Source organism: Trachurus japonicus, chromosome 18 (assembly GCF_045865225.1).
Source record: "Trachurus japonicus isolate A0001 chromosome 18, Traja_1.0".
In the NCBI taxonomy this organism is placed as follows: domain Eukaryota; kingdom Metazoa; phylum Chordata; class Actinopteri; order Carangiformes; family Carangidae; genus Trachurus; species Trachurus japonicus.
In genome coordinates this window covers 7,148,482-7,175,994 of record NC_140924.1, presented here as the reverse complement: position 1 = coordinate 7,175,994, position 27,513 = coordinate 7,148,482, and the positions used below count along the sequence as shown (strand labels likewise).

Here is a 27,513-nt window from a genome sequence, read left to right as displayed (position 1 = left end):
GAAACTGGTTTGGCAGGCAGAGTTAGCTCAGTTTTCAACATCACTCAGGTCAAACTGTGACACTCTAATAAAAACAAGTGATGGAATTCAACTTCTTCTAAAACAACAGATCAGATTTGTATCTGTCATTTGTCCCTGTCTGTCACACACCACTCTGTCGTAGACAAGAGAGGAACTGACTCTGGATCTGTGGTCAAGTCTCAAAAACATGTGACAGAAAAACAAGGTTGGGAATTACAAAACAAAGTGTCTCTAATGAGTGGAACCTAAATTCACCTCAGTGTTGTTATAAATAATAATATGATACTTGATTGATTAGATTGACATTCGTAATGTGTTACTGAAATACTGGTCTGACATGTCAGTACAGGGAAGTAATGTGAGGAGGTGAGAAGGTTTTATTTTATTTATTGTGATGATGTTTGACACCGTCTGAGCTTTAGAGCTGAAAAAGATCCATCATCATTTATATGAACTTTTACTTTCCCCAAAACTATAAAGAAATTCTTTCTCTTTGGACTCGTGAACAAAAGTGAGGTGAACTGCTCAGGAAGCAGCAGCTGACAAACAAGAGGAAGATGCAGGTGAATCAACTGTTTCTGTTGATCATCACTCATGTTTTATTTTTACACAGTTACACATCAAAGTCCAATATGAAGCTTTAAATATGAAACAGTGAATCAATCAAATAAAGATTAACATGGATATTGATCAAACAGCATCAACACACTGAGTCTCAGAGAGTCAACACAGCATTTGTACACCAGGGTCAATGATCACAACTTACTGTGGTGGAGAATGACAGATATTTATCGGTCTGCTCTTATCGCATATGTAACACCTGAGGAAGAGCCTGTGCGCTCGAGACGTCATGTAAATACATTTATTTTTGCATTGAAGCTCTTTTTGGTGTTTTTTCACCTTCATCTGCTGTAACGCACACTCACACTGAAGTTTGTGCGTCAGGTAGATTCATATCTATGTGAGTGACATAATGAGATTTTTATCCTTCGTGGAACGAGCCCAACCCAGAAGACGACACCCAGAAACTCTAGAGGACAATCACAGAGCCACCAGAGTATCGGTTATTGTTGTTGTTATCTCTTTTTTACGTAAAATGGAACAATGTGTCGAGTAGCTACCACACTCACCTGTTCTTCACCTCTATAACTGAAGATCTGAGGACCAAGGAAGCTGGTTAAACCCACGAAGAGCTCCTGTTGTTGGTGAGAACACTTGATTAACTTCATGACTTAAATACGTCCTAATCTTATGGACTGGTTTATTTATATCAATATTAACAATATTGATCGACTTCAGACAGAGAACCAGACACATAATTATTGCTCAGATGTTGCTATTTTGATATCACAGACAAATTTTGGAACTTCTATACAGATGATTGTACGTCTTATATTCAGGGTTAATTCCAAACTTCACTGTGTAAATAAATATTTAACCATAAAAATGCTGTTTTATAATTTACTGAACATTATTTTTATGATCATTAAATGGCAAACAAGCACCGTATTCTATGGTAATACATGTAGATGAGATGTTGTGATTGAGTAAGATGACTGATAAAGTACTATTCTTAAAAGGTCAAGTTTATTCTCAACATTTAAACTGCTTTCTTCATTTTTTTTCTTCTTCTCATTATCACATGTTTTCTTTAAGTATACAGTATTTTTTTCTTTTCCTTGATCAGAATACATATTTGTAAAGAAATGTGATTCTTAGTGAGCTCATCTTCACAGACTTGTTTCTTTTTCTTTTTGGTTTCTTTTTAATTAATATTATTTAGTTATTTATATCTTTTATTTAAGCCCAGTGAGGGATGGTGCTGAGGTGTAATGTCAAACTCACAAAATATAATCACATATGTGGCCATTTGAGCACTGGAAAAAGTGAGTGTAGATGTAGTTGTTGATGTGTTGTTGTCTCCTGTGACAGGGATGATGTGCTGCTTCCTGCTGCTCCTCACACTGACCTCCTGTGTCTGTGGTGAGTTTACTCCTTCACTTTATTCTCTACAAACTGATACAAGTCCTCAGTTAGTCTGCTCCTCACTTTCCCTCTGTCTCCTCAGAAGCAACATTTGTAGTGAAGGTGACACAGAGCTCCTATCAGGCAGAGGAGAACCACAACATCACACTGGAGTGGACCTTCACCACCACTCAGGGTTCATTGGACTCACTCATCGTCTACTGTCATATGTTCACTGATGATCACAAGAACCGATCAGTCCTGTATCATCTACTTGAGGGTGTTGAACAGATTAAGGATGAAAAGTTTTCAGGACGAGTCCAGTGTGACAGAGACGTCCTCAGAGAAGGACGAGTCAGACTTCATGTGTCTAGACTCAGGATAGAAGACTCAGGAATGTACTGGTGTTTGATCATCACTGAACATGGGAGTGGCTCTGATGAATGTCAACTGAACGTCTCTGGTGAGTCAATCCGAGTAAAGAGTTTCCAGCTGTTTGGTGTAAACACATCAGTCCAGTCCCAGAGTCCACTCTCAGAGACTCACAGACCTCTGTCCTTCAGGACTTTCTACAACACATTTAAACCTTTTACAGAGACATGTTGTAAGACCACATTTCTGAAGGTTTCTAGTGGAAGTTTTTAAAAATAGACATAAAATAAGATCTATGAGTGTAATATTTGTACTGCAAAGTGAAAGGTTTCCTCTTCAGATGAATCATCACATTTTGATGTCCTTTACAGCAGCTGCTGCTCAACATGAGACTCAGAGACCAACTGAGAGACCAGGACCAGAGAGCTGGGGAAGAATCGGCTTCTATGTTGGACTGGGACTGGTGTTAGTAGCAGTAGTAACAACAGTTCTACTGGTCAAACTCTGCTGCTCCTCAACTCATAGATCCTGCAATGGGACTTCAGTTCACTGCTGTAGAAACTCTGATTCTCAGAGAACTGACTTCCCTTCGGTCGATGAATCTTCCATTCACTCGACAAAAAGTCTGACCTTTGACCTTTCAGCTCCCTCAAAGAAGGACCCATCAGAACCAACTGGACGTAAACTGTGCGCAGCTTTTAGTAGTTCCGATCTTTTTGTAGCTACTCACAAAATCTACACCTGCTCCTGAGTCTGTGTAGCACTTGTGTAGATAAACCAGGACCAGCACCACCTTCCTTCAGTTCACAGATTACACACTAAACTTCCATTGGTGAGATTTTGCGAAGGGAAATGGAGCTCTCAGCATTAGTACACTCCTGAAGGCCAGGAGTCTAAGAGTGCTACTGATGTGTTTGTGTTTTCTTGTTTTATTTAAATTGTATATATTTTCCTACTTTCTGTTTTTATCTATTTATGCGCCGTTCATGGGTTGCAGGCAGCTAATTTCGTCATGCATTGTATGATGACAATAAAGGATATTCTATATTCTATATTCTATAGTATTCTATTCTATATTCTATATGCTAGTATTTGTGGGAGTGTGAGAAGTCAACAAATGAGGTACTTCCAATGGTTGAGAAATGCTTATTGAGCAAGTTAGAGATGATAGGGGTGTCATTTACAATTTCATTATCAATTTTGATTGAGTTTATGGAAACCTTCTGAGACCTGTTGAGAATATTGTTAATATGTTTCCAGAATTGTCTAGGGTTTTGAAAACCTTGATAGAGACAGACCTTGTAATAGTTGGATTTAGCTAACTTGGTTTTGTTTTTAGATAGATTCCTTGGAGATCTGTAGGATTCCCAGTCAATAGGGTCTCTTGTGGATCTATATTTTGCCCAGGCCCTGCCTCTCGTTTTAAAAAGATGAATTAGCTCAGGGTTAATCCAGGGTAAGTGATGACCTTTAATCCTGATCTTCCATGTCTTCCATGGAGCATGTAAATCAACAATATTCATAAAGTCAGTATACGAGAAGTTCCATGCATCCTCGACATAGGGAATAAGTTCAAAGCGCTCCCAATTGATATTAAGTACATCCTGAGTAAAATCAACATTTATGTTTCTGCATTGTCTCATTCTAATGTATGTAATTAATATAAGATGCAGAGGCCCTGCCCTTCCATTAACCAACCACCCTAGCTGCCTTCAGCCCCTGTCAACAGGTCTCTTCTCCTGTTGTGAACAGTCACATTAGTGGGTGTTCCAGTCATAATTGGCTGTGAACCGCCTATTTGACTGGAAACACTTCTAAAATGCAATAATTTGGGCATAAATTACTAACACTCTGTGACATGTGGCTCAATAAAGCAATAAGAGGTCAGATAAGGAGCTGAGTGGACAGAGAGAAGCTGCTCAGTGGAGCTGTGAGGTGACTCCAGTGTGAGCAGCAGTGGCGCCATCTGGTGACACAAACATGTGACTGCAGAGTGAATGAGTGACATCAGGAAACAGAGAGACATTTAGGAATATAGATCCAATATTCAGTGGATTTCAACATTGGATATGTCTCTGTGGCGCAATCAGTTAGCATGTTAAATGTTAAAATGTTAACCGAAAGGTTGGTGGTTCGAGCCCAGCCCACTTCATCTGAGGACTAGGTACAGAAGAACAAACAAAAAACAAACAAAAAAAGCAAGGTAGTTCTCCTTCAGAAATCCAGTTTTTACTCTATGAATGCCTAAATGTGTTCGTCTCAGACTGATCACAGTTGTGTTAGGCTATTTATCTGATAGGACAAACTTGTTTCTCACAGAGAGCTGTAGTTTCAGTCACACAGGTGAAAGATGGAGCTCGTTAACAAACTCTTTGTTCAAAAAAGAAGTTTATTAACAAGAAGAAGAACAGTGTACAAAAAATGTTGAATCCTGGAACATCTCTGGTGCCAATGTGAGAAGTCCTCCGAGCATCTCTGGTGCCAATATGAGATCTATCTCTCTCAACTCAAAAACCTTCCTTTTTATATGTTGGCTTATCTCCAACACTCCACCTTCTCCAGACAGAGAGAAAGCTCCCGTCCAGATGGCCAGTGACCTCTGACTTGACCTTTTAACTTTTAGGCTAGCAGAAAACCATATCCTGTATCCCATGTCTCTTACCCATTAGAGAAGACAACAGGATCATTCAGTCATATTGAACCATGCATATCCCATTAGGTCGGATGACTTCTAAGCAAATTATGGAACCCATGAAGTAGAGCATCTGTCCAGAAAAGGCCTACATACATACAAAGAAGTACATACTATAGTTTAAGATATTAAAGTAAAAAAAAAGTTAAGGAGTATAATATACTTACTACATACTACACACACATACAAGACGATTCTTCAGCTTTTTAATCATTTCTGACATTCAGCATTTCACCTTCTATGTGTGACTCTTCAGCTATAGATTCAGCCTTTTCAGCATTTCTTCACATTTTCCAGTTTACATTTTTGTTGAGGACAAAATCTCCTTTGAGAACTTTGGAGTCTAACATAAAAGATTTGCACACAGGGGACTGATGACAACTTCTCACATGAAAACAAAGGTTTATTTGCAAAATGTTCATATTTCATACGCATAATGAAAAATCCACACCCCTAACATGAGCACAGCGTTACAATAACATCTACATTCATTCATTTATCACACAACATTGCAGTAGAAACCTAAGTGCCATTGTTGATTACTACATATGATTGAAAAGTACAAGAGATCATACAAAAGAAGTCCTCGACAACAGGTAACAAGAGGAGAGTGTTGAGTATAGAGAGGAACAGCTCTGTTCATTTGCATGAAGAGAGATGTGAAAGTCAAAGGTCAGATGATGGACTCAGAGGAAAGCAGAGGAGTGGGCCAATGAGTTGAAAGGATGCAGAGACAGAGAGGTTTCAGTTTCCTGACCAGTAGAACTGTTACTAGTCCTAGTACAACATATAAACCGATCATCCCATTACTCTCTAGTCCTGGTCTCTCTGGTCCTGGTCTCTCTGGTTCAGATCTCACTGGTCCTGGTCTCTCTGGTTCAGATCTCACTGGTCCTGGTCTCTCTGCTGTAAAGGACATAAACATGTGGTGATTGATCTGAAGAGGCAAGGCAAGGCAATTTTATTTGTATAGCCCGTTTTTACAAACAGTTTGTCTCAAAGGGCTTTACATGGCATCGTAACAACATCCTCTGCCCTTAGACCCTCACATCGACTGAGGAAAAACTCCATGGAAAACCCCTTTAAAGGGACAACTAGGAGTTTTGGAAAAGCGAAGCGTTTTCACACTACATTTATGAGCCTCGCTCATTTCTTTGATCGCCGCAAGATGGACTCATGTTTTCTTTCATCAAGAATTACAGTAAAGTCAGAGGTTCAAAGACGATCACATACCATCGTAGTCCCAACCATAAACAGCGATTCGGCTGCCTTATTCTCATGACTCGCCACGAAACCGAAAGTAAAGAAACGCTGGTCGGCTCGACCAGCATCTCCGCCACCACTAATAATAACGATAGAGACAAAACGATATATTTATCGAAAATGGGCCCATTAACAAGTGGTAACGTAGATTCATCCACATTAACGTGAGACTTTTTTATAACCAAATAGAAACTCCTCGTTGTCCCCTTTAACAGGGAAGAATTGGAGAAACCTCAGGGTGAGCAACAGAGGAGGGATCCCACACCCAGGACGGACAGACATGCAATAGATGTTGTTACAGACAAGAAAACTGTTATAGTTTAAGAGGAAACCTTTCTCCTGCTGAGAGACTGAATTAAACCAATCATCATCGCCAGTGAATATTTTCTGCTTCTCTAGTGACAGATTTTCTCTGTGGAACACTTTGGTTGTAAAGTGAATATTTAGTGTTTGGATGTTGGAGGGTTTTGGTGGCTGAACTGATTCAACTCACCGGCGACGTTCAGTTGACACGAGTCAGAGCCCAACCCACTATGTCCAGTGAGAACTTCACACTTGTACCGTCCTGAGTCCTCAGTCCTGAGTCTGGACACATGAAGTCTGACTCGTCCTTCTCTGAGGACGTCTCTGTCACACTGGACTCGTCCTGAGAACTGTTTATCCTGAGTCTCTGAGACCTCAACGCCCTCACGTAGATAATACAGGACTGAGACTCTGTCATCTCTGAACACTTGACAGAGGACGATGAGGGAATCCAATGAACCCTGAGTGTTGGTGAAGGTCCACTCCAGTGTGATGTTGTGGTTCTCCTCTGCCTGATAGGAGCTCTGTGTCACCTTCACTACAAATGTTGGTTCTGAGGAGACAGAGGGAAAGTGAGGAGCAGACTAACTGAGGACTTGTATCAGTTTGTAGAGAATAAAGTGAAGGAGTAAACTCACCACAGACACAGGAGGTCAGTGTGAGGAGCAGCAGGAAGCAGCACATCATCTTCTCCCTGTCACAGGAGACAACAACACATCAACAACTACATCTACACTCACACAACCACTACAGTCAGGAGAGTGCAGTTCACAGCTTTCACCACTAGATGGTGCTGATGCTCTGTATTGAGTGAACTTGAGAAAGAGCAGGTGAACTTTATTTAAAACCCTTCTGTTGAAGGTTCTGTTGAAATGTGCAGGATGTACCTCACCTTCCCAATCCTGAAATTCTGGGAGAAGTAAACATGGTGTGTTTTGTATTCTGAAACAAAAGAAGAGAACTGGATGGATATCGGGCACCGGACCAAAAAAGCAAAATGACAAAGAAAAAGTCAGCACTCTCTATTGCGTGTACGTCACTTGTATTTAAAGGGACAACGAGGAGTTTCTATTTGGTTATAAAAAAGTCTCACATTAATGTGGATGAATCTACGTTACCCACACTTGTTAATGGGCCCATTTTCGATAAATATATTGTTTTGTCTCTATCGTTATTTTGTTATTATTAGTGGTGGCGGAGATGCTGGTCGAGCCGACCAGCTTTCTTTACTTTCGGTTTTGCAGCGAGTCATGAGAACGCCGTCAAATTGCCGTTTATGGTCGGGACTACGACGGTATGTGATCGTCTTCGAACCTCTGACTTTAATTCTTGATGAATGAAAACATGAGTCTGTCTTGAATTTCACGGTGCGCGCGGAGGCTCATAAATGTAGTGTGAAAATGCTTCACTTTTCCAAAACTCCTCGTTGTCCCTTTAATTGCGCAAAGCAGTAGACAAAATGTTTTTTTCTGGTTCAGGTAGAAACAGTGACAGCGTTTCTTTACTTCTTATTCAGGCTGAAGTCAAGACAATTTTTTTTGTTTAGTTTAATTCATTTTGAAACAAAACAAAGAAAAAATGATTACACTTTACTTGACGGGTGGGTGCATAGCACATTCATAAGACCTTTCATAAGGTGTTTGTAATGCATTCATGACGGCTTCATAAGGCATTCATACATCAGGTTACATTGCTATGGAATAACAAACTAGATTTTTGGGGGGGTTTTCAAAATAAATGTAATGAAACAGTGACAGATACATAGTGTGTTACCCAGATGTTTCATCAAAGTGCCTTTATTGCACCTGGAAGTAGGCCTACTTATACCAACTCGTACAAAGGCTGAGTTGAAGTCATGTATGGAGAATTGATGCATTGTTTGCTTTTTTCAAAGTTACTCACACACCAAAACATCCCAGTGGTAGCATCATTTGCCATTCAGTTACGAATCCCTCTCCACTTGTATAGTTAAAGTGACCTGCAAAGTAACATTCATAAACCATATTTTGTTCTTGTATTTCCAGATGCAATTACGGCGCTCTCATTTTGAAAAAAGAATCTCCAGGTCGTCATTAGATAGCAGTTTAACCCGATGTATGAGAATCATGCCTCATGAAGCTGTCGTGAACGCATTACAAATGAATGTGCTTTAGTATGCACCCACCTGTCAAGTGAAGTGTTACAGAAAAAACTATGCAGGACATACTGTACAAGATACAGTGCAGAGATAGGCCAAAAAAAACACAGAAGAAATTCAAATTCAGAGAAATACACTAATGAGAAAGAAACATATACTCATAAAAAATAGAAAGCTCTATCCAAAGCCTGGTCACTCTGAATGTATTCAAGTCCATGATAAATTCCATCACATCCAGGCTTTAGGAGTGCAAATGTTTTATTTGAGTGCAAATGTTTGACTAATCTTGTAAATTCTTTTAACTAATTTTGAAAATCCAATTGTTATTTGTATTCTTTTTGTTTTTGTTTTTTTTGTCTATGATTAATGCGACAATGTGTTGAAACTTTATGTGCTGCCATTCTTGGCCAGGTCTCTCTTGCAAAAGAGATTTTGTATCTCAATGGGACAAACCTGGTTAAATAAAGTTATAATAATAATTATTTATATAAACACCTTTTGATAATAACGTTTTTTCTACTGCTTTGTGCAAAGAATTACAATCGATCTTATCAAATTCTAGTTTTGCAGACGGATTTATACAAAACCCCCCCAAAAAACACTTTGAATTTGATGCCCCTTTGTTTCAGACATCTGTCTTTTTACATATGAAACATTACATGAAGTGTATACCCGTTCACTTTAAAGATTATTTTAGACCAATTTCAGAGGTTCAACTCGACAGGCATTATATCATCTTCATCCTCCTAAATGTCTTACTTCCAGAGGTTTGATACAAAGGTGCAATACTGTTGAATAGATACTCAATCTAAGAAATAAAGGCACATCAATGAAATGTTTTAAATGGTGTTTAAAGAAATATTGAATTGCTCATCAGTAACTTATTTAGTATTGGTGTTCATTTTCTATTTTTGTTTTGTTTTAGCTTTCTTATATGTTTCTTTGTCATTAGTAAGTGAGTGCGCCTGTGGTTTTTTTTTGCCTCTTCCTGCACTGTATCTTGTACATCTTTGTGAGCATAATTGTTCTTTTCTTTGTTTTGGTACGAAATAAATTAAACTAAACTAATAAAGAAAAAGAAAAAAACCTAAATCACCACTTGAACACTGTCACTGTTTCTACTGTTGGAGTGAAAGTGAAACCATCAATAACACACAGTTTAACCTGATCAACTCTGTCTCCTCCACCCGAACCAACCAGATTCTACTTGTCGTCTCCACAGAGAAGTGAAGCAACATCAACACACTGAGTCTCACTGAGTCTACACGACATTTACACAAGGATCAATTCAACAATGATCACTACTTACTGTGGTGGAGACACACGGAGCTCCTGTCTGCTCTCAGCTCAGTAAACTCACTGCCCTGACACACTCAGTCGGTCCTTAAGCATAATTGTTGATAAACTGGTATAACAGCTGAAAGATGTCACGCCTATAGCATGCAATGAAAGATCGCACAATGGCGTACCGTGGTAGAAAAAAAAACATGCCAAGGCAAAGTAGGTGACAAGAGATGTATAGAGCCACAGCCTATAGAAAACCATCCCACGCCCTTTGAAACAGCAACAGAAGTGGATTCTTTGTCACACTGCACAGGCTGAAATCATTCAAAACCCATTGAACACAAACTTTTTTACAGGTTTACCCCATTTTATGACTTTACTCTTAACATCAACATCTATAGTAAACCTTGCCTCAAAAATCATATTGAGAGTGAGGAGTCACGTGCCGATTTGGTCTAATCTGGGCGGGGTTTGAGCTTTTTACAGTCCGGTCGGCCATGATGGAAGGAGACGCTATCGGTTGCCAGGGGCAACGTCATCAGAACAGCACAGAGACGGACTAAATTCTAGCTCTTTTTTGCGCCAACAGATCAACAAATTACAAGAAAGAATAAGGAGAAAGTAAATCACTGGAGCAGTTTTTAACACAGCAGTGATTTCCAGGCATTGTAAAACAGTAAATTACGGAGTAGACGATTTTGTTTTGCCCATAGACTAGTAAGGCTTTTGCCACCGGAATCCTTCCATCATGGCGGAGAAGGGGGGTGGGGCTCTGAGCTGTGACGACAACTCCTCACTCTCAATAGGGACAAGACAGAAACAATTAAGTTGTATGTACGAGGAAGTGCTTAGGAAAAAAGCTGTCAAAATAGCAAACGATCCCTCTCATCCACTCAATAGGGAGTTTGAACTTCTTCCCTCTGGTAGACGTTACAAAGTGCCAAGGGCAAATCGTAATATTTTAAAAAATTCCTTTATTCCTAATGCAATTGGGGCATTGAACACCATGCCCCGTTGATGTGTTGTAATGTAACTGCCACTGCTGTCCTGCTTTTTGCCCTGAAGATGTCTGCGTGTAAGTGTTGTTGTTGCTGTTCTTGTTGTTGTTGTCCTGCTTGTTGTTTTTATGAGACCAAAAACAAATTTCCACACCGTGGACAATACATGAAACTAACTAACTAACTAACTAACTAACTAACTAACTAACTAACTAACTAACTAACTAACTAACTAACTAACCAGATTAACAGAGTTGTAACAGTCACCAGTCCCCCTGATGTAGAACTTCATATCCACCTATTGCTTTAATTACAGCCATCAGTCTCTTTGTCTCTCTAGCTCTGGACACGTTTGTGTTTGGGTCAAACATGGTGCTTGGAATTTAGTCCAAAAAGTTCCATTTTAGTCTCACATGACAACAGAATCATCCAGGTGGGGTTTTCTTTAAAGGGATAGTTCAACATTTTGGAAAATTGGCCCATTGCCATAATCCCTATAGTCATAGCAGTAGGTTCGTTACCTTTAACTGTCGGTGCAAGCTATTTTTAGAACGGCGGAGCAGAGCCGTGAGCTGCTCAGAGCTACGCTACGGAGGCTCATGGGATTTCTTGGTTTCCCTCATCAAACTCATCAAATACACAATCCAACAACTCCACAACGCTCTGGTGGACAAGTTGTGACCTGCACATTCACCACGCTATGAGATAATAACACAACGTTACCAGACAGAGTTGTTTTAGAGGGAAATTCATGCAAAACCGCTGATGCATGTTGCCTTCAGGGACAGTTTTTCATCAAGCAGTCTTTGCATTTTCCTCTGAAACAACTGAATGAATACCCATAAAGGAATGCCCTACCTTGACTACCTTTAAGAGCCACCTGAGAGCCACCTGAAGGTGTGGCTCAGAGCCAACCAAACGTGTAATCACCGTTAATGTCCTAACTGCCTCTACCATATTGCTCTGTCTTAACATATATTAGTATCAGTAATGTGTTGTAATTTTGTATGTGTTTATGCTATTTCCTACTTAAAATGTATTCTAACCTCTTGTACTGTATTGTAACACCAACCTGCCTAGAGGACTCCAGATGGAAATTAGCCCTCGGGCTACAATCTGGCACATTTACAGGTACTACGGTACATGTTTCATTAATGTGCCTTGTCCTGACTTCTAAATAAAATAAATCACATAAATTACTCCATAAACTCTGTTGTTGACCAATGACTGATGCTGATGACTATTTGGCACTGACAGTAATGACAGTAATAAATTAAAGGTGGCATCTGACAGTTGCAGGAATTGCTGCTTGAATCAAAAGCACAGGGAGGCAATTAAATCTGACAGCACCTGTTCAGCAACTTAGACTGTCTCACCTCAATAGTTCCTCCAACAGGGTTTTCACACCGGTTCCAGTTCCTGAACACAATTTTGAATCGGCTGGTGCATCAGACCAAAAAAAAGTTGGTTCCTCTTCCCAGTACGTCCAAATCTGACGAAACCGTTGCAACCGTTATATGGACATGCACTGCTACGCCGAGACCCCCTGTAACTCAGAGAAGCCACGGAGGACTCTGAAACTTCTCCCAGCCCTTTCAATTTTCAATTTCAATTTTGGGTGAACTATCCCTTTAAGAACAAGTTCTTATTTGCAATGATGGCCTGACAAAAAGCACAATCTTCTTGAGGGGAGGGGGAGAGAGGGCTGTGAAAAAATCGGTTAAAGACGGTGGCACAAAGCACAACTATACAGACATGTAGCAGGACAACAACAGAGACAATACACAAGCATGGCTATGCAGACAAACGGCAAGAGAGTGACAGGGACGGAAAGGGTTAAACAAAACGGCTTTTCAGTCATACAGGCAAGCTGCGCGTTTTGCCCGCAGACAGATAAATTACAACACACTAGTATTACAAAGGGTTAGGGCGGCATTAGGGCGGCTAAATTGATAGAACATGAAAGACAAAGAAAAAGAAAAGAAAAACAGGGTTAATAGTGAGGATTAGTTACAACAGCAAGAGTGCCTTTACATGCTGCACGATAGATAGTGTAATCGAAATCGAGTCAGTTTGATGAGAGTCAGTTTAGCAGAAGAGGTGAAGGCATGACGATGTCTGTAAAGGAAACCAAGTTTGGCCCAGACCTTATATATTAGCCTGTAACTGAGAGATGTGGTGTGAAAAGCGCAGCGTAGAGTCTCACCAGAAGCCAAGGTATTTGTAGGTGGAGCATGTAGCATATATTTTATGTCTGATCCTTTGGTGCTGAGAGAAATCCCTGGTATAACATAAACCTGAGCTGGTTCTGTGTCTGGAATTTATCTCACACATATCTTAACCTACATGTATACATATCCACACACCCACAAACCAGTCAGACAGGTCAGGTCAGACTGCTGTAAAGGTCTCTCCAGAGTGTTGGATGGAAGCTTTTATTTAAAGCAGAAGTAAGTGGAATATTTGTGTTAATATAAGTCTTAAATAGTTATATCTTCCGACAGCAATCACTTATATAGAGTGTTTGGTCTGAAACACGGGTCTGTCAGTCACTCTGCTCTGCTGTAAGCCGAGGAGAAAACGTCTTGTATACTTCCTTGTATCCTACAACCTTTATCCAATGAGGAGAGAGAACGGCATAAAGGGCTGTGTGTATTGGCTAATGTTGGCTAGCAGGTATTGTGCAGCCAAGGGATGTGCGTGAATGTGGTGACGTAGGGACGAGGACCAATAGATCCATGAGGAGGGCGGGTACTGCTAACTCCATCAGCTGACAAGAAGTTAGCCAAAACGACCGGATCGCTTACTTCTGCTTTAAACAACGTATGAACATTTACCTGTGAGCATATTACCATTACTGATTATTGATTAAAGCAGAAGTAAGCGATCCGGTGGTTTTGGCGGGTCTATGCCTATGTTCCCACAGCCTTATGTTCCCACAGTTCTAAGATTTTTCTCAAAATTAGGTCCTATGTTCCCACTGGACTCTCCACCTATCTGGACTCTATCTATCTGGCCTGTCTAGCCTCTACCGGGTCTTTTTACTAAACTTAACCAACTCCTTTCTTCATTGCCTAAACCCAACCAATGGTAGGACCAAAGGGCTGTGGGAACATAGGGCCTAATTTTCAGTGACAACAAAAGTTAGAAATGTGGGAACATTAGGCTGTGGGAACATGGGAATGACCCCGGTTTTGGCTAACTTCCTGTCAGCCGATGGAGTTAGCAGTCCCCGCCCTCGTCCCTACGTCACCACATTCACGCGCATCCCTTGGCTGCACACACAGAGAGGACTGCCCCTTTATGCCGTTCTCTCTCCTCATTGGATAAAGGTTGTAGGATACAAGGAAAGTTTTCTCCTCGGCTCAGAGCAGAGCAGAGTGACTGACAGACCCGTGTTTCAGACCAAACACTCTATGTAAGTGATTGCTGTCGGAAGATATAACTATTTAAGACTTATATTAACACAAACATTCCGCTTACTTCTGCTTTAACCAGCTCTCATAATCACAACAAGCTGTAAAAAACGTAAAAGTCTGGTCAATCTGAGGCCCTTGCACACCAGAGGCCAATAATCCACAGCTTTTACTGTAGATCTCTCAAAAAAGGGAAGGACCCATAACATGATGAACGGTATAGATTTGCAAGAATTGCTGTTTGAATCAAAAGCACAGGGAGGCAATTAAATCTGACAGCACCTGTTCAGCAACTTAGACTGTCTCACCTCAACACCTCCAACAGGGTTTTCACACCGGGAGGGCTCCGTGTGCCAGTTTCAGTTCCTGAACACAATTTTGAACCGGCCGATGCATCAGACCAAAATCAAAGTTGGTTCCAAAGAACCAAAAAGTACTTGGTTCTTCTCTGCGAACATCATCAGTGTGTGACAACCTGGAGGAAAATCATACGCTGCTGAGGAAACAGAATATTTGGTGGCAATTAGTATAGTGTAGTATGAATTATTTCCTAAACGGCCTGTCATAAAGAAAAGCTAGAAAGCAGAACAAGAAAAAACAAGTCATACGAATTTCCCTTTGAGGCTTAATAAAGTCAAGTCATTCTTATCTTTGAACTTGGGTAAGAGATGGTCAAGGCTGGGTTCGCTCCAGCACCAGACCAAATAAAGAAAGCAAAAATAGCAAAAATATTGCCACTGTTGTGTTTACTTCCTCCTGAGTAATGCAAAGCAACGTCCTCCCAGTTCCACTTAAACTGGTGTGAACATGGGCTGGTTCACCAGAAAGCACCAAAGATCTGAGACTCCAGAACAGAACCAGAACCAGAACCAGAACCGTGTCCTACAAACTGTGAGTGACTCCCCTCTAAACCTGCAGACAACTGGATCATCCTGGATTTGATCTTGTGTTGATGCTAAACTGTTTTTTTGTCCATCATTCAGCTGTGGTCTGATGCCTTTGATGCCTTTCAGTGATTGACTAACAGAATGTAAAACCAAAAATTGCCCGCTGGAGACACCCAGTGGCCAGTTCTTGGTATTACAGTGGCTCTAAGCATCAAAGTGAATTTATAGAAACCATCCCTATTTTTATTTTATTTTTTTTAGCTCAGTTAAGGCAGGAACATGCAGGTAAATACAGACAACAGAAGTCTATTTATTGTTCAGGCGTGGGAGTCAAGTGGGTCACTTCACAGGGACTGAACCCAAATTAAAAAAGACTGGAGCACTCGATAAAATGCAGATGACAACTCAGCCCTGTTACCAAGGGAACAACACATTATAATGTATAAAGCATCAAGCTTGATTGGTTATGATCATTTTACAGCAGCTATTAGATGATGAAACAATAAAATTCATCATTTTGAAAGTCAGATGAGTAAAAGTTATAAGTAAGTAATAATAGTGGTCAGCATATAACTGGTCAGTTGCTCTTCTCCTTCTTCTTCTGCTTCTTCTGTCTCAGTGTGCAGCTTGTCTTTCAGCATCAGCTCGAGCTGCAGGAAGAGAAGACAGACATCCTGACTCTATAGGACCGATTTTTATTTCTGTTCATGTTCAAATCACGTCCTCTGGCTGTGAGACGTTCAGGTGTCTGAAACTGTCTCTCTCTACTACAGTCTTAAACTTGTTCTTTCTTGTAACTGACATTGTTGTTTTTGCAGCAGCTGCCTTCAGTCAATTCTGCTGCAAGTGACATCACCACATTAACCACAAGGAGACTGACACAAAGGGAGTTGGGCTTTTTTTGTCTTGTGATGCAGACTGCAAGTCAGTTCTGGTTGTGACCGTGAGGTTTCACCTGAAGCTCAAACTGAGGAATTTTAACTGAAAATGCTAAGACGTTAAAGGGACAACGAGGAGTTTCTCCAGTGGCAGAACGAAAAATTCTATAAAAAACTATACTAGACTATAAAAAAGTCTCATATTAATGTGGATGAATCTACGTTACCACTTGTTAATGGGCCCATTTTAGATAAATATATCGTTTTGTCTCTATCGTTATTTTGTTATTATTAGTGGTGGTGGAAACGCTGGGCGAGCCGACCAGCGTTTCCTTACTTTCGCTCGGCCTTCTGAGGGTTTCAGGCCAAACGCTTACAACAGCAATGAGGCCAGACTCTCCCTCAGAAATGAAATGAAATGCATTTCCGGGAGCGGCTGGTTTACGAGGCTACAGAGGCTCATAAATGTAGTGTGAAAACACTTTGCTTTTCCAAAACTCCTCGTTGTCCCTTTAACAATGCTTACAAAGTTTAGAGAGTGTGGGAACGACCGACAGGGATCAGTATGATCTGGTTTTGTTGTTGTTGGTTCTTACCTTGAGCTCGCTGTCGGTACAGGTGTACACACAGGATGGTTATGACAGTGTAGAGGACAATCAGCAGGACAGTGAACAGCAGCCTGGGCAGAGACATGGGAGCAGAGGAGGTGTTGAGCGTCGGCCCAGCTCCGCCTGTGAGGATGAAACAACAGCAGGTCAGGCTCAGATTTCATCTCCATGACCCAGCCACTTACAAACTAAGAAAGACCCGACTCAAAAAGAAGTTTCAGGAAACCTGCCAGACAGGTATTTTATACATTGGCCGACAAGGGCAAACACACCACAACAGCAAAACGCTCCAAATACAACACATAAAACAAATGCAACAGAAAAACACTGCAACTGAGAAACGCTGCTGTCAGAAACGACTCAGAACCAAAAAAAATGCAAACCCACAAAACTAATGCAAAAAGAAAATCTCACCCGAGTGTTGTGATTGCATTTAATGTCATCTCTTTGACCAAGTGACCAATATGAGGAGACGATGTAGACGACAGAAAACTAATGTTGAATGCAATCACAACACTCGGACACTTGTCTCCCACTAACAATACAGATTACGTTATCGGAAAGTTAACAAATGTCAGTGCCGATCAGATGTAGACTGTCCCTAGTAACGTTCTGCTATACAGACCTTAGAATGCAGTAATTGACCAATTAGAAAGGCAAGCTCTTATAAATCAAAGTCTCTAGCACGCTAAAATACATAGCTACGTAAATCTGTTGCTCTTTTATAATATTGTAAATATCTCCAAAAGTTAGCCAAACTTAAGGAGGGTCTTGTCGCACAGCATGTCTCTCTTGCGTTTGTTTTGGGGTTTTGCAAGTTTTTGGTTCTGCATTGTTTCTGTGATTTGGCCATTTGCCCAATGGCAGGCATGTCCAAAGTCTGGCTCATGTTCAAATTCCCATTCATAAAATCAATAATATGAGACCCGCCAGCACGTACAAAAAGCCCCCCCGAAAAAAACACATACATAAAAAAGCTATTTTATATTTAACCAGAAGATGGCAGCAGACCTGTGGCCGCATGACCCTTGACCCTTTCCAGCCCATTTCTGAAATATAATATGATATAATATAAAATATAATATGCAATGTTTCAAATTTTTTCAGACAGATTTTTCCTCATTTTATGTGGTCTTCAAATATGAAAGGCAGAGTGATTTTGGTAAAAACTTGTTCAGATTTATTTGTATTCAATGTGAAGAAATGAAAAGAATGTGATTTGCAATCAAAAAATGTATTAAATAGTTCATTTGCATTAATGGTTCAAAGGATGTCAGGATGAATGATTGGCCCCCACACATTTTCACCTCACCAAATCTGGTCCTCTTTGCAAAAAGTTTGGACACCCCTGCCCTATGGTGTCGGCCACCATACTTTTAAGACGTTAATGCCACAAATGATTTGCTATGAAGTGTCTAATTTGACCTGGTCAGCTTCAAGGTTGGTTGGTTCATTACTGAATAAAAAGAAAGACATCATCATCGCCATCATCATCATGGTCACCTGTCACAACCAGCAGACTCTGTGGCGACTCTCCTGCCGTCGGGTGCTGACACCGGTAGGAACCTTCGTCGGCCTTGGACACTGGTGACAGGATCATCTTCCCCTCGGGGTGGTTGCCGACGAAAACATCGTCTCTGTAGAACGTAGCATTGAAATCTGACAAGAGCCTCAGAGCTCCTTCCCTGTAGAAACAGCGAAGCGTCACCTCTTCTCCCTCGGCCACAGGAAGTGTTGGGCTCCCCAGGATCACGACACCTTCTGAAATACACAACAGCGAACCGTGATCATTGGACTTTCCTTGTTTATCAATCCCTCATCTCAGGGGTGCAAATCCGATGCCAGGATTGGGGGGGGCACAAAAGAGATTTTTTTTTTTTTTTGCCCATATGCAACTCATACCATGCCGCCATAAATCACAACCCCGCAGAGTCTCGGCATATCATTCAAAAAGTCCTGCGCAGGGAATCATTTATTGTGCTTACCTTTCTTGTTTATTTGTCCTAAACAGCCAACAGCTTATATCACTGCTGTTATATTGGTAAATTATATTTTAAAGGGTCTCGGACATGTAATGTCTATACTCACATTCTTATCTTTCGCCTCCCACCGACCCTCCCAGATCCCCAATTCTTCTCACCATCTTCCTTTTCTCCCAGTGTATGGAACTTTATGCATGATTCATTGATATGGATGAATATCAAAATATGAAGCCCTAAGATTGAGGGGGTCGTTTTTTTAAAGCCTGCTGATATCATCAGCGTCTGTGTAAGAAACTACCCGTTCATTTGCATCGTCGTGGAGGAGACCAGAGATGGGATGTGGAGTCAGAAATATTTTTGTCAAACATTATTTGTTCCACCATTTCAATAATTTATTTTTAGATGTGAAGAATGTGAAGTCTGAAAATACATTTGTTAAAGGGACAACGAGGAGTTTTGGAAAAGCAAAGTGTTTTCACACTACATTTATGAGCCTCCGCGCGCACCGTGAAGACAGACTCATGTTTTCATTCATCAAGAATTAAAGTCAGAGGTTCGAAGACGATCACATACCATCGTAGTTCCGACCATAAACAGCGATTTGGCTGCGTTATTCTCATGTAAGCAAAACCGAAAGTAAGGAAACGCTGGTCGGCTCGACCAGCAATTCGGCCACAACTAATAATAACAAAATAACGATAGAGACAGAACAATATATTTATCGAAAATGGAGCCATTAACAAGTGTGGGTAACGTAGATTCATCCACATGTGAGACTTTTTTATAACCAAATAGAAACTCCTCGTTGTCCCTTTAAATTTTGAATAGTTTGGGGTATTTTTATTGGGGGGGGGGCAATTCATGTTTTTCAGAAATTGGGGGGGACATGTCCCCCCCGTCCCCCCCCAGGATCTGCACCCATGCCTCATCTTGAAGTTTGGTGTTGGGTTGTCAGTATGTGATACATTGGTTTGGTTCTTCCCTTCTGCTTAACATGTGCTTACTGTTGACTGTGATGTTGACGGCGTTGCTGCATTCCCCGGCCTCGGACTCGCACCAGTACACACCGGAGTCTCTTTCATAGAGACTGCGATTGATGCAGGCAGAGCCGTTGCGCCGACCCCAGCCCACCTCACAGGAAACAGACTTCTCACTGGAGGTGTTTCTCTTCAGTGTCCAGCTGCTGAAGTTCCCCGGGTATGCACAGCTCATATTGAGGGACTCGAACTGGAAGAACTGAGTCCTGTCTGGATGGACACTCAGCGTGGCTGCTGTGGGTTCACACAGGAAGTGACACACATGAAAACAAAACCATCAGGGTGACATCATCAAGGATCGTGGGTGGAAACTTGCTGCGGCTTTTTCTCTGAAACCAGACATGACGTGGTTAGACCTGTGCCAACCAGTCTACAACAAGTCTACATCCAGTCTACAATACAACCAGACGACGTCAAGTCTATATCCAGTCTAAATTAAATCTACCATCAATCTACATCAAATTTATTTCCAGTCTACAGTCGGTCTATAACCAGTCTATATCCAGTCTACATCCAGTCTACAGTTGGTCTATAACCAGTCTACAGTTGGTCTATAACCAGTCTACAGTTGGTCTATAACCAGTCTACAGTCGGTCTATAACCAGTCTATATCCAGTCTACAACCAGTCCACATCCAGTCTACAACCAGTCCACATCCAGTCTACATCCAGTCTACAACCAGTCCACATCCAGTCTACATCCAGTCTACAACCAGTCTACATCCTGTCTACATCCAGTCTACAACCAGTCCACATCCAGTCTACATCCAGTCTACAACCAGTCCACATCCAGTCTACATCCAGTGTACATACAGTCTACAACCAGTCTACATCCTGCCTACATCCAGTCTACAACCAGTCTACAACCAGTCCACATCCAGTCTACATCCAGTCTACAATCAGTCTACAACCAGTCTATAGCCAGTCTACATCCAGTCTACATCCAGTCTACAACCAGTCCACATCCAGTCTACATCCAGTCCACATCCAGTCTACAATCAGTCTACAACCAGTCTATAGCCAGTCTATAGCCAGTCTACAACCAGTCTACAACCAGTCTACATCCAGTCTACAACCAGTCTATAGCCAGTCTACAACAAATTTACAGTCTAAAACCAGACGACATCCAGTCTATATCCAGTCTAAATTAAGTCTACCTTCTGTCTACATTAAATTTATAACCAGTCTACATCCAGTCTACAGTCAGTCTACAACCAGTCTATATGCAGTCTACAGTCAGTCTATAACCAGTCTACATCCAGTCTACAACCAGTCTATATCCAGTCTACAGTCGGTCTATAACCAGTCTACAGTCAGTCTATATCCAGTCTGCAACCAGTCTACAACCAGTCCACATCCAGTCTACAGCCAGTCTATAACCTGTCTACAACCAGTCTACAACCAGTCTACAACCGGTCTACAACCAGTCTATATCCAGTCTACATCCAGTCTACAACCAGTCTATATCCAGTCTACATCCAGTCTACAACCAGTCTACATCCAGTCTACAGTCGGTCTATGACCAGTTTATATCAGGTCTACATCCAGTCTACATCCAGTCTACAGTCGGTCTACATCCAGTCTGCAACCACCCACCAAACATTGGACGTCTGATGGACGTGCAGATCATGTCTATATTGCGTCCGTCGGTCCAAGACCAATTCTGGACGCCTAAACGACGTCCAAACTAGGTCCACTATTTGGACGTCTAATCATGACCCCACTTGGACGTCAATATGCAGTTAAACATTTGGACGTCAGGCTTGGTCACTTTTTTTGGACGTCTAAGACAGGTGCAGGAAATTGACATGATTAATGATTGTAGTAGTTTTAGTAATAGTAGTAGTGGACAAATAACAATATTGTTATCAACATGATTAATAAATACGAATATATATTGTTTGTGATTAAACATTATAAGAGACGTCCAAACAACGTCTTGTCTACGTCATTTTTATATGTCTAATTTTGGTCCCCTGAAGGTGCAGACTGTTACTCCAGATGACGTCCAAATGTGGGCATTGTAGACATCTCTTCTATGTTCAATTTAAACTCATTTAAGACATTGTTGTTCTTGAGTACATGTGATATTTTGTTATTTTACATCTTTGTTTTTCCTACTGTTTTTTTTTTTCAATTTCATTTCATTTTATTTCAATTAATTAATTAATTAATATTTTAATTTATATATTTTGAAATGAAATTTGTGGGAGATTATGGCTTCAGAAAATAATTTCACCCGATCATGGTTCATAAGAGTAGGGAGAAGTAAATATAATTTTGAACAGTCTTTGATAAGAGCCTTTATTATTTAAACTAGTCAAAGGCACTCTGATTGGCTGAGGCAGCATGTGATCATACTCTGATTGGCTGAGGCACCAGCAAACGCCACTCTGGTTGGCTGAGGAAATACACCAAGCAACTGGCCGTTTCTTCTCCTGCAGAAGCAGACTGTGGTCAACATAACGCTTTGGTTACAACAACATCGTTTTCCACTAAGTGGAAGGTAAGTTCGGTTGGTTTAGTTGATTTTATGTTTACTGTATGCATTTATAGTGTCAGTTTCTTTCCGGCGCCCATTTTAATGTGTCGTTCACACAAGACGCGCTGCGGCGTGCACCTTCACGGCCCCGGTGTCTGCTCTATTTGCTGTAATGAGTAGCTATGAGGACTGTTGTGGTAAACGGGGATGTGAGTGGTAGTCACGGATGCTAGTCGCCACCGCTAGTTAGCATCGGGCTAGCGGAAGTTAGCATCGTGCTAGCGGAAATTAGCATCGGGCTAGCGGATAGCATCCACTGCTTGCACTCACTAGCATCCAGGACAGCTAACAGTGCTAACAGCCCTCCTATACTCTGCTGTACAGAGCTCCTCCTGGGCTCTGTCATACACACAAGCTTCCACTAGCTACTCTTCCTGGGTGCTGTTTCACAGTGAGGATGGTGTGTTGTGCAGTTTCCACCAGAGTTTTGCATGTATTTAAAAAAAAATCCCAATAAAATAAATTCAAGCTGTTGTTACATGACAAAATGTGTAAAGTAAAAGTTCAAGGTGTATGAATACTTTTGCAAAGCACTGTATCATTCACATTTATTTATAAATGTTTTTTTCCCCTATAGGCTCTTCACTAATGACCTGATGGTGACATCTAATATCAAGGGAGAAGACAAAGGTTTATAGAGCAATACAAGGTAAGCCCATATGTCATATCTTATGACATATGGTTTTGTATGAATCCAGTATTGGTAGTGGAGACACAGGCTGCAGGTTGTCTTTGCATATTTCTAATTATTTGTCTTCTTCTTCTTCTTGTGCAGATGGAGCCATACATTTTGATGACACAGCCAAAGAGGACTTCATAAAGACACATGCTGGAGGAGAGGGATACACAGCAGTCACCCAGGACTGATTATCCATTTTGGAGAATCTTGTCACAGTTTTGTATCACTTTTGTACATGTATTTTCTGTGTTAAGTATGCAGTAGTTGGTTCTGATTTGTAATTCTTCTCAAAACACATTGGGTCTCATTCATGAAATGTGAGCAGCACGGATTTGTGTGTAAACCCTGAGCAGCGCAAATTTACGTGGATTTCCGCATTCATCAATCTTTTAGTAGTGCTGATTTTTTCGTAGCTACTCACAAAATCTACACCTGCTCTGGACTGTGTGTAGCGCTTGTGTAAATGTAGGAATGCAAATAAATACTGCTTGTCACTGTTGAAAATTACAATTTTAATCCATATTACTCTCTCTCATGTTCAAAATACGCCGACGCCTTTGAAACACGTAATTTAAACATGACAAACAATTAGAAATATTTGGAGAGAGAGACGTTTTAGGGATCGGACACGCACAAACACGTCAAGGCTCTATCTAATGATGATGATAATCTGATATAAAACCGGAAAAAACTTTTTTGTGTTGCTACAGTACAGGCTCGGTGGGCGCACACTTCACCCTGCGCAGCAGCGCAGTCGGCACCGGTTTGGATGGAGCTGTGACAGACGGGTGGTGCTTCTGTAACAATATAACCTGTTACCTGCCTATATAACTTCATGTGTTGATACAACCATGCTCCTCTACAGCTGAGGCTGTGAAGAGCCTCCTCCTCCCGTCGCTGCTGTAGCTCTGTAGTTGTGTGTATTTTTATTTTTTTTTATGTTTCATATCGAACTATTCTGGCTTTACTTCTTAAACGGTTCTTTAATCAACCAAGGAAAGGCCTACTTAATTTACTAAATCTGTTTCTTCCCTCCAGCCTTTGACCTGTCCCAGTCACACCACGACTAACAGAAGAGAATTAAATATTTTTTCTGGACTCCACTTCACCCAAAATGACTTCGATCCGTGATCTCTCTTTTTTCTCTCTCTCCCTCTTTCCTCGTTTGCGTCATGGCCGCAGGTGAGCAGGATGCACCTACCTCCTAATATGGTGGTCAGGATCTCCTTATATGGCTATTCATGTATGGAGATCTATGCTAATTGCTGATCACCGGGGGCGTGTTGTTAGGTTACGATGGGTTGGCATTCATGAAGTTACACACGTGTTTACGATCAAAACTGAGTTTCCCGCACCGTTCATGAATCCGGAGTAGAGTTTTAGTAGAGTGAGCTTTTATGTGCAAATCTACACACAGATTTACTCACGTTTCATGAATGAGACCCATTGAGTTTATCACTTTAATTTTTATTGTGTTATATTTGTTGTTGTGCCACAGACCCAAGCAAGGTGGGCTGTGTAACTTTATGTATTTATTAGTATTTTACCAGCAGTATTAATTTCAACAGATACCAATAACTTTATTAGAATGACATGTTTGTGCCAGTGATTAAGAAAATAAAGATGGAAATAAATGAATGGGGATTGAATTGTGATTTATTATTTATTATTGGTAAACCTGTGTATAACTGTAGTCCCATATGTTTACAGGAGGTGGAGGATCTGTTTCCTGTTAATTTTCCTGTAGCTTCATCTGGCTCAGCAGCAGGTTTGAACTGGAAATGCATTACACCTTTGCATGCATTTCCAGGTAATCTGCTGCTGAGAAAACCAAATGAAGCTATAGGAAAGTGAACTGGAACAGTCCGACACCTTCTGAAATGGGACTACAGTTATGCACAGAGCCTAGAAGCAGTATAAAAACGAAGTCTAAAATTAGTTTAAATTTGATGCAAAAAAGACGTCGAAACGACCACATTTGGACGTCAAATAGCCCTCATGCGGCGGTCCTGTGGACGTTCAGTGGATGTCGGTTTAAATTTTGACGCAGAAAAGACGTCTATAATGACCACATTTGGACAACAAATAGCCCTTATACGGCGGTCCTGTGGACGTCAATACTGGACGTTCATTAGACGTTGGAAAAAGACGTCGTCTGGAGTAACAGTCTGCACCTTCAGGGGACCAATATTAGACGTGCAAAAATGACTTAGAAAAGACGTCGTTTGGACGTCTCTTTGCTCAGTGGGCAGTCTACATCCAGTCTACAGTCGGTCTATAACCAGTCTATATCCCGTCTACAACCAGTCTATATCCAGTCTACCTCCAGTCTACAACCAGTCCACATCCAGTCTACAGCCAGTCTATAACCTGTCTAAATCTGGTCTAAATCCAGTCTCCATCCTACCACCTTTACCGCAGATGCATCTTTTCTATTTCTGCTGAACACTGAGTATTGACATCGGTGCCAGTCTGACAACATGAGATATTTTTTGCCCCCTTGTTTCACTGCTGTGGTTTTGAGAATGACAGAGTTAATTCTGTTAGTTGTGCTTATTTACATAATTTAGTTACACAAATGAGACAGAGAGTAACACATCAAGTCTAACGTAAACAGCAGTGTATAATGATGTCCAAGCAAATAATAACCAAAACAACACATTCAAATTCAGACCAACAAGAAAGAGACAACTAGAAAAAGAAAAATCAGCCCAGGTAGGTAAAGTCAAGTTTCTTACTCATAAAGAGGCAGATCGACGAGAGGTCCATTCTGTTTTGAAGTTTTCTTTGTTTCTCTGTATCAGTTTCACAGTTTCTGACTCTTCGCCACATCCTGAGCACAGAGCGGAAGTGGCAGGCGGAACAACAGATTAACACCCACAATAACTCAGCCAGGATGGACTTAAGTCTAAAGCTCATATACAACCTGGTGAAAATCAATTTCCTGAACTCTCTATTCTAAATAATTCTTCATAAATAATGACAGAGCAGTGTCCTGATTATACCACTAAGAGTCTACCGCCTTGTTCATGGCTCTGATAACCTTCCTGATGGATGGTTAGGAAGTTCTGACATGACGACATGACAACAACATGGTGATAACGATGGTGACTTACACAGTAGGCCTACTCCCTAAAGAAGCCATGCTGCTTACAGTATATGCCTGAAAGACAGAAGTACCTACTCACAATAAGTCATAGAATTGGTTGTATGGCCTTCTCCACTGCAATATTTAAATCACTTCTTTAAAAACACCTTTCTACACAATGTTTTTGGTGTTATTTGACTTTCTAATTGTTCTATCCTCGTCTGTTTTATTGCCTTGTCTTATTGTGTGTTCTTTTGCTTATTTGGCCAGTCAACTTTTTCCATTGATTGATTTTATTGTGATTGACTACTAAAGTGTATTGAGACCATACGGGTGAATTTCCACTCTAAATAAACTGAACTGAACTGAAAAACAAAACAAACATAGCCATAGCAACAACCATCACGCAAAACCACAGCAGGTTCTTTCCCACTAGGAGATGTATTAGTCATTGTGTCCGTGTTGAAGAGTTGTTTTCAACAGCTCAGTCCATTAACCTTACCTAAACTTTAATTGTTAGCTTTAGCTTTCTCTGATGCCAGGAGTAGATGTTGGTAAACATTGCTGCGACCGTTTTAAATGTCATAACCAGGGCAAGAACAGAAAGTGTAGGGCTAGCTGGCTAACAAGACCTTTGGAAAGAGGCGCAAACATTGATGTTGTCCGTTTGATGCTGAACTAGCAACATTTCTTCTAGATTGGTCAGTAAACAGTTGCAAACGTTAGCGTACAGCTCCTTTAATGAAAGCTGCAGTGTTTCTATGATGACCTGTTTATATTAGAATCGTGAATCTACCCTTAAAGTCGTTGCACCAGAGCAGACATGTTATGTCTCTACCGTCAGTGTTAGCTTGCTAACTAATGTTAGCGTACTCTCCGTCCTGGGTGCCATTGTTGTGTTCGAGGGTCAAGACAAGTTATTTAAGTGATAAAAGATAAGGTCATCATGTATACTGGTATGGGCTACAAAATCTGCAATACAAAACTAAAACTGTTTTTTACTTCTGATAATATAAAGATTTATATAAAATACTAGTCAGTTAATGTTGTCTCTTGTTAGGATTTCAGTTCAGTTATTTATTAATTACAGTAATTTTGAAGTACAGTATGTGTCCCACCCCTTAAGTTTCCCACCATTTGATGATCTCACCTGTGTTGATTTCCCCGCCTGTGCCTTGTTTCTCCTTGTGTATTTAGCCCTTGTGTTCTCTGTCAGTCTGTCGGCCCGTCTGTGTTGCTACCTGTTGTCCAGCATATCTTGCCCGTGTGTCATGTCCTGTTCCTGTGTTCCTTTGTATTGAGTTCTCACGTTTCTCAGTTTCAAGATTTTTCTGTTGTACTTATTGCTTGTTGACCGTTTTG

General features: G+C 40.9%; 2 protein-coding genes and 1 long non-coding RNA gene across 3 annotated transcripts; 1 reads left to right on the top strand and 2 right to left on the bottom strand.

Annotated features, from left to right (window-relative positions):
• The first annotated feature begins 1,955 nt into the window (after positions 1–1,955).
• Positions 1,956–4,961, top strand: LOC146968576 (uncharacterized). Its single transcript, XM_085759278.1, has 4 exons — positions 1,956–2,004; positions 2,093–2,449; positions 2,730–3,038; positions 4,921–4,961. The coding sequence occupies exons 1-4, from the start codon at positions 1,956–1,958 to the stop codon at positions 4,959–4,961; spliced, it is 756 nt and encodes a 251-aa protein (XP_085615404.1).
• A 1,852-nt stretch (positions 4,962–6,813) lies between these two features.
• On the bottom strand, positions 6,814–7,421 carry LOC146968575 (uncharacterized). The gene is made up of 3 exons (XR_015034294.1): positions 7,398–7,421; positions 7,255–7,310; positions 6,814–7,169 (listed from the first exon to the last, which is right to left on the bottom strand). It is a non-coding gene; the product is annotated as an uncharacterized LOC146968575 (long non-coding RNA).
• Positions 7,422–16,747: 9,326 nt separating this feature from the next.
• On the bottom strand, positions 16,748–25,881 carry LOC146968574 (Fc receptor-like protein 5). The gene is made up of 4 exons (XM_085759277.1): positions 25,802–25,881; positions 19,811–20,077; positions 18,328–18,585; positions 16,748–16,947 (listed from the first exon to the last, which is right to left on the bottom strand). Exons 1-4 carry the CDS (start codon positions 25,830–25,832, stop codon positions 16,748–16,750), a joined length of 756 nt encoding a protein of 251 aa, XP_085615403.1. The 5' UTR covers positions 25,833–25,881.
• Between the last annotated feature and the right edge of the window lie 1,632 nt (positions 25,882–27,513).

Bases quoted from the DNA above. Each gene is read 5' to 3' on its own strand.
- LOC146968576 (XM_085759278.1), top strand. From the start codon at position 1,956: ATGATGTGCTGCTTCCTGCTGCTCCTCACACTGACCTCCTGTGTCTGT. The intron at 2,450-2,729 runs GTGAGTCAATCC...TGTCCTTTACAG, and splicing joins ATGTCAACTGAACGTCTCTG to CAGCTGCTGCTCAACATGAG. The intron at 3,039-4,920 runs GTAAACTGTGCG...CACCTTCTCCAG, and splicing joins CCCATCAGAACCAACTGGAC to ACAGAGAGAAAGCTCCCGTC.
- LOC146968574 (XM_085759277.1), bottom strand. From the start codon at position 25,832: ATGGACCTCTCGTCGATCTGCCTCTTTATGA. The intron at 18,586-19,810 runs GTAAGCACATGT...TGTGTATTTCAG, and splicing joins CGTCAACATCACAGTCAACA to AAGGTGTCGTGATCCTGGGG. The intron at 16,948-18,327 runs GTGACCATGATG...TCATCCTCACAG, and splicing joins GAGTCTGCTGGTTGTGACAG to GCGGAGCTGGGCCGACGCTC.